General features: G+C 33.3%; 1 protein-coding gene across 1 annotated transcript; it reads right to left on the minus strand.

The window, feature by feature from the left end:
• Positions 1 to 786: 786 nt before the first annotated feature.
• On the minus strand, positions 787 to 2,400 carry LOC133305215 (probable WRKY transcription factor 27). The gene is made up of 3 exons (XM_061505358.1): positions 1,747 to 2,400; positions 1,501 to 1,614; positions 787 to 1,397 (listed from the first exon to the last, which is right to left on the minus strand). The coding sequence occupies exons 1-3, from the start codon at positions 2,205 to 2,207 to the stop codon at positions 1,016 to 1,018; spliced, it is 957 nt and encodes a 318-aa protein (XP_061361342.1). The 5' UTR covers positions 2,208 to 2,400; the 3' UTR covers positions 787 to 1,015.
• Between the last annotated feature and the right edge of the window lie 5,540 nt (positions 2,401 to 7,940).

A 7,940-nucleotide genomic window follows, 5' to 3' on the forward strand; every position in this document is an offset into this window, starting at 1 on the left:
ATTCTAACAACCAAGTTGTGTTACTACCATGTTACTATCAATCAATTTCACCGTTAGATCAATTATGTTGATCCAACAGTTATATTTATTTCCATCTTTGATTGGTTATGATTCCCCATATTTAAAGTGAAAGCATTAAATATGAAAAATCATAACCATACAAAGGTAAAAATAAATATAAAATATTAAATTTGGAAAATCATGACCATACAAAGATGTGGAAATAAATATAATCGTTGAATCAACATACTTGATTTAACGATGAGATTGATTGATAGTAACTTAGTAATAACATAACTTGATTGTTACATTATCCTTCCCCTTAAAAATATACTTGAAATTGAGTTTAAATTTTGCATCCATTTTAGATTAGACGTGGTTTGGCGTTATACCTGCCATGTCGAATTGTTGACAATGCGTAGAAATTTCAAAGTTTGACTCAGTTATCAATCTTATTAAATAATTAATCCGTTTTTTGGCTTTTATTAGAAAAAGAAACATTATATCATTTTCACACGTGGCATATTCTTAAGGAAATGTTCTACGTGGAACGTTTAACAACACCACTTCGATTTGGAGAATCAGAATCAAATAAGCGTTTAATGATCTACGCGCAATCATAATCTGACGGCTGTCATCACAGGGCGACGTGACCTCGACGAAGCGCAGCGAATCGAATCTCAAATCTGCAACAACAAAACTCAACAACCCACTTATATATTTATATTTTTTACAAAATAAAATATAAAAAAACAATTTAAGGAAAAAAACAAAAAAAATTAAGAAGGTTAAAACGCCAGAGGGGTTTTCCGGCGATATGATTGGATGTCAATTGGGGACCGGTCCGGGCGAGCTAAACCGGAATTTAACTGCATATGTTTTGCATACGGGTCAAACGAACCAGTATTCAATCGGGTCAGTTCTCCGATGACGACGCACCAGCTAAACCGCCGTCGCCGTCGTCAAAATGACCCAAGCCCAGCAAGATGTTACTGTACTAGGCTTCCGGGAAGGGTTACCAAATGTAAACTTTATCTTCGACGTCCTCGTCATCAGTTTCCATTTCCGGGTCCGGTTCTACTTCCTCTCCAGTCGGGTCGTTTCCCTGCGGGTCTACCGATGGCGTCGCCGGAGAGTGTGCTGATGAGGAAGACGAAGCTGTAGTGTTGGCCTGGAAGGAGATTGAATTGGATGATCCTTGTTCTGGTGGCGTTGGCGGTGGATGCATCGTGGGAGACTTGCTCCGGGTACTTCCAGCGAGCGAGTTCCGGTGGGTGGGTATGGGATGCGTGTGGTCTCCGGTGTAGGTGACGATGAACATGTTGGCTTCAGTGTTGCTTCGTTCAACTTGCTTTCGTGCTGCACAACCTTTGGAGCTGCTGCACTTGTAATAGTTCCTGGGAAAACATATATGTATGTATGTGTACTTATAAGTGTTATTATTTTTCCAAGAAACAAACGGAAAATGGATGAGAAAGTGGGAGATAATTATAGGTATACCTTGGATATGGAGAACCCTTAATGGGTTTTTGTCCATATTTACGCCATGCCCACAAATCAGCTGAAAGGTTATCTGCTGTTACTTGGCACACCATTTTCTTGTGTTGGCTTTTTCTGCAGAACAGGAAAAAAAAGAAAAAGGAATCGCAACTGATCATAGCAGTTTTATGTATGTAAAAGTTCAATTCTTTGAGTTTTAATTAAATGAAATCCAATTATGAATGGAAAAATTAAGTTCATATATACCTTCTTCTTGATCTGGGTGTTTGAGATTGCGTGTTTGGTAAAGCTATAGCAGAACTGGTTTCGGGTACTAAATTTTCTTGTTTCTGAAGTACTTGTTGTTGGTCGTGGAATCTGTTGAAACTAGAAGTGGAGGGTTCTGGCATAAAATGCAGAGGAGGATGGTGGGCTGCTTGGATCGTTTCTTGTTGTGTAATGCATGGTGCAAAATCATGCGAATTGGGATTGATACCATGACCACTTGTGGTAGTGGTATTAAAGGGTGTGAGCAATTGGTTTAGTTCTTGGAACTCATTGGTTACAGGTTGTTGCACCATGTTGGGAAAAGAAAATGCGTCATGTTCGTCCTTGACAGTACTAGAAGTGGCAAAGGAAGAGGTGGTGGTAGCCGTAGGTGGATTTTCTGTGGTTGCTGATTGGCAGCTTCGCACGATGGCGAAGAGATCCCAGTCCTCCTCAGCCATGCACGAGAGAGAGAATATCCGCAGGAGGTACAAACTTCAGGGTATGGTTAGAAATTTGACAAAAAAAATAAAAATAAAAATCAAAGTCTTTTTTTTCCCAAATGAAGCAACTGGGTAGAGAACAAAGTTTCAGATCAGAGGGAGAAAATAGACACAAAGGATGGCGCTGACTTTTTGGGTGAAAGAGAGAAAGAGATAGAGAGAGAGGTAAGGAAGCAAGAGGGGATGGTGGAGCACTTACTGAGTTGGGTAAATAATAATTTATACTAACAAATTGACAAATTCTGATGAAAATAAAACAAGAGAGAGAAAGGGGGACAGTGAGAGTGGAGTTTTCTTGGGGTTGGAGGCTGTCGTGCGTGGATTCGAGGATTTTGATATACACTTTCATTGACATTGTATAAATGTCAAAGGGGGTCCCCTAAACAAAGGTGGCAAGTTAAGGACGAAGATTGTGATGTCCTGAGCAGGAAAGTTCCAAGTTGCATAGTTTTTTATTTTTTAACTAACAGCATCGCTGATTTTATTGGCCAGTGCAAGAACTCGAGGATAAGTACAAAGTACCTACGCGCCCTTGTTTCGAGTGAGACACGCGCTGTGAGCAGACCTTGTTGAGGCAATCAGGTTCAATTCAAACTATGAGTATTATGATATGCGTGAGAATTTTAATTATTTATAGGTCAATTAACAGTAAGAAAAATAAGAGAAAAAATATTATGATAGAAAATATGAAATCTTTGCTATTGATTTTTTATGAATAATTAGAGGGTTTATTTTTTCTAAAGTTACTTTAGATAACTTTATCTAATGTTCACCAAAACAACGTCGTTTTGGACGAAAACCATGATGTTTTTGTAATTTTAATTTATTTCAAAGTTATAATAGTCTTTATCATTCTAATTTTTTAATTTTTCAACTATAAAACTATGCCGTTTCAATGAACATTAGACAAAATTGTCTAAAGTAATATTAGATACCTTTTTCCCATAATTAAAATCTTTCCATAAGATATCATCATATTAAATAGTATATGAAATAATTTATTCTCGGGTATGTGGTTAGTGGTTTGGTTTTTAAATTTTGATTTTACTTTTTTCTTTACTTAGAACTTCATGTATTATTTCAAAATGGACTCTTTTTGTTTTGTTTTCCCTGCTTGTAATACAACAGTTTTCTTTTGTTTTGGAGAAATTGGAAAGATTAAAACACGGGAAAGATTATTACTTTCAGTAATTGAAGTTTATAAAAAGTAACTTTGTTGACAACATTGTCGCCTGTTTTTTAAAAACTAAATAGTTAATTACGCATTTGTAGAACAAAATCTGTATTATTATAAGAAAAAGTTTGAAATAAGGCGTGTGATTTTTTATTTTTTTTTCATTTTGTCGCATTATATTAAATTGAACATTTCTTCCATAAAAATTATAAATTTGGATTGAAGTTTGACACTTTTTCTTCCAATTACATCACGAGAAAATCTCATACTGTATTACCAAAATAAAAAATAAAAAATCTCATACTGAAGTAAAAGGCCTGAAAAATGTTTTTATCCAAATATGAAAGGGTTAAAAAATGAGCTGATTAAACAATATAGTAGGAGTTCAGATGAAATAATAATAATAAAGATAAAAAATAATATGATGGGGTAGGAGTTGAACAAATCAAGAACCGTATATAAAAGTGGAGTATTAGTTTGAACTCATAAAATAATTATATGATAAGCTTAACAACTAAATAAAATATTTTAAATGACGTGATGGTTTGAGTCGTACTCAAATAACATGTCAAGGCTTTATATAACAGTTATTTTATTTTCTTATTATGTTTTTTACAATTTTTTATGTGTGAATTTTTTGTTGTTGAGATATTGAAAATATTCCTTTTAACAAATGTTTTGTTGCTTGAACTCATGCTAATAGAAAATGCTATCAACCACTAAGTCAAAAATTACTTATTAGTTGAACTTTCAAGTTCCAGATCACTAAGTTTTGATAAGCATGTTTTGTGACTATAATATTAGAAAAACAAATGTTGGAATTGGAACAATGTTTTCCAAGGTAAAATGTTAGAGTGACAACTAATGCTTTTGAATAATTTATTATTATATATAATAACACTAAAATTTGAACCGGAAATTATTCAAATTTCTCACTATTAAAGCACGTTATTCTATGATCAAATTATTTAATGTTGAAAGATTATTCTTGTAATACTATCCAAAAAAAAATAAAAAAAATTCTTGTAACAATAAAAGTAATGTTCCAATTGCACGCGCTCCATTGCGAGGTTGACGCTAAGATTTGCAGCTCCCATAAGACATGGGCGTTGGAAAGTGACAAAATACACAGCCCTTAAATTTGTTAGGACGTGATTCTGTAATTTTTCTTTTCTAAAGGATGTTATTCTGTTTTTTAAGTTTTCTCTAAAAAAAAGAATCTTTGCAACTTTAACGGTGGGTGAGATAATGGCACTGACTAGTTTCCACTGAAAGTTGTATGCGGTAGGATTGGCATATGCATGCTCCACAACTTAACATTAATTTTAGGATTAAATGTAATTCTTTATCCTATATTAGATTAGTTACACTTTTTTAATCTAATTTTCATAATTAAGAACATTACACCTTCATTAAATATACATTTTTTTTTTGTAATTTTATCCTTTTCACTTAAAATTATTTATTTAATAATAATTAACATAAGCTAAAAGTATATTCTTATATTTTCTTTTTCTCCTTTCCTATCACTATATTATTTTTTTAGAACTTTCTGTAACTTGCTGCCCTTCCTTATAATATTTTTTTGGCACATTACTTATAATATTAAATTAAGATCATACATAGCTATTAGCAATAACATATTTTTATTTTAGTTTTTTTTTTCCTTTAACCTCATAAATGAAACTAAAGGATGCCTAAGTATACATTTCATTATGAAGGGGTTTATTATAAATTCATTATCTTCTTCTCCCAATTTTTTTTTTCCATTTTACAACAACAAAGAAATTTACTTTATTCTCCCCAAGGCAGATTATATTGTAGGTCCTGACATGTCAAATGACTCATTTACACCCCTAATCATTTGATGCATCCAAATCTTTTTAAATATCCTAAAAAAATATTTTATTCATTCTTAGATCTATTTTTTCTTTTAAAATTCTGTCTTTGAAATATATGTCTTTTATTTCTTATCATATTCGTGTTTATCTAAATAATAGAGATTTTCTAATACCCTAAATGATAATTTTAATTAAAAACAAAGCTTATTGAATTTATTTTACCATACAAAGCACCCGATAGAAGAGAAGCAGAAACGAGGAAAAAGTGGAGGAATAAAAAGAACAAACAAAATTTTCCAGAAACAAAAAGACCCCTATGTAATGCTATATTATTTTAAAATGAAGAGCATTGGAAAGAAAAATAAAAAATATATATCTTTTGACAAAAGGAAAATTAAAAGGTTTGACTGCAAAAAAGTTTGGTTTTAACGTGTTATTAGTTTACAGGGCATATAGGCCAGTATCCAAGTTACTAGAAAGCACTAAGAGAATATGAGTTGACAATTATTTGTTTGGCATCTATGATGATAGTGAGTGGAGTTGATCAAACTGTATATATATCTGTGATTCAACGGACGTGCAGAAAATTCTTCCATGATAACTGTAATTATTTAAACTTAGAAAAGATATCAAGGACTTGAAGCAGAGATGATACCTGAAGGAAGCTTGAGTGTAAATATAGTTGTCCGGGACCACCACTACCATATTTGATGCAAACCCATTAATTCCTGCCCTTAGTTGTGGGAGGGGTCCAAATTTTTCAGCTAGAAGAATGAAATATGTCAACGATGGTTCTTTTTTTTTTTTTTCCTCTCGAAAATGTCAACGATGGTTCTTCATTCCATTAGTGTTTGGTTGGCCAGTTTGGTCAATGGAATAGCCTACAAGACTTAGAGGTCTCTTACTTTACATCAATATGGTTATTGTTGTGACGAAAGCCCACTTGAGCCAGCCATAAAGGAATTGCTAAGTGATTCTTGATTCAATGGCCTTCAGTTTAAACTTTAAACTTTAAACCTTATTAGCTTATTGACTCCAATAAAATAAAGAAAAGCTTGAAATCGGGACATAAAAGTAACTTCGATTTTCAACTAGAGTGACACAGATATCAAAGTTCTTATTTGCTGGCTTAAGGCAAGAAGTAACAAATTTGTTGCTTCGTTGGAGTAAATATCCCACAATCTGGCAACATTTCAATTTTATGTGTTTATGTTCATGTTATTGCTTTGCCGGAAAAGAAAACTGCTTATTCTGATTGTGGCAGACTCGACTCTCCTCGAAGTCACATGAAAGCTCAACCTGATGCTATTGCACACTTAACTTCCAAAATCATGTCTCATTTGAAGTCTGGTGGAGAAAAGACTGTACAAGCCCTCAACTCTCTCTGTTGGAGATTTAAGGAATTTCAAGTGGAGGTACTACACAAACTGTTGGAATAGTCTCTCTTTACCATAGTTAAATGTTGTTTATATACATTTAAAGTGTAGATGGGTTTTCATCTTTGATACTTGAAGTTCTCTAGTTCCATTCTACCAAAAAATAATATAAATGTAATCCCAAATACAGTTAAAATTACTAAAATTGGTAGTATATAACAGCCATTCGGTTAACATGTGCAGCGGAAGTTTTTTAAATAAGAACTTACTGAACTATTAATCATATCAATGTAGGAATGAATCAAATGAAGATAAACCATAACAGAGCAATTCTGTGACCAAGCATATGCTTATCATTACGTTGCTGCTGTTGATTACTTGATTATCACACTTGATTGCAATTTATAGCAGGAGGCACACCTTATCTGTGTCGACTCCCTTGGGTTTGACCTAAGGGTTTGTTCAGTAGCTCAAGTCCAGAGGCTGAGATTTGCATTCAAGAAAAGAGTTCATATGTTGTTTTTCATAACTACAAATTTTAATTTCTTCATATTTCACGACTGTGATATAACTCCTCATGCCATGCACTGCACCTCTAAACACCAACAATGTTAATAAGCTAGATGATTTTTTAAAGGATGCTTGTCAGACTAATGATCTAATACAGGCTAATTCAAAACAGTTTTTATTGAGTTATCATATAATTATTTTGTTTTTGAAATGGCTCCATTGCGTTTAGTTATTTGGCCTTCATTTATAGTAGTTTGACAAACACCACCTTGAGATGCCTGACTTTAGAAGATGATTGCTGTTCCTAGGGTTGCAACTTGGGGCTTTAATCTTTCTCTTGGTATATGATGTATGTAGGATTCATAAGATGATCCAAGGTGAAAGTGCCTTCTGCAGTACACTAAAGATGGACTAATTACAAAACCTGTTTAAAGTTTCACTTCTAGAGTGGGCTTTGACATGTTCAATGCACTGGGAGTAGTCCTATGTATTTTATGACCAATCATCCTTTGTTAAGGAATATAGTATGTAATATGTTTTTTAGGTGAACAAGGTATCCTCTCAACTCTCAAGGTTTGCTGCGAAACTAACACTCGAGTACTATTGTTAATAAGTTGTTCTGTTGTAAGATCTCTCAAGGTATTCTTTGTCTTTGATAACTTGTTCTGTTCTGAGGCTCAATACTATTAAGTACTGAACCACCGAGACTCATGTTGCAATTATACTGTAAATCAGCAACTAGAAATTTAGATGCATTGCACTTTGAGATTTATATATAATTTTTTCCAAG

This window comes from Gastrolobium bilobum, unplaced genomic scaffold (assembly GCF_033153095.1).
Source record: "Gastrolobium bilobum isolate Gb01-03AN ecotype WA unplaced genomic scaffold, APGP_CSIRO_Gbil_v1 utg14059, whole genome shotgun sequence".
NCBI classification, from domain to species: Eukaryota; Viridiplantae; Streptophyta; class Magnoliopsida; order Fabales; family Fabaceae; genus Gastrolobium; species Gastrolobium bilobum.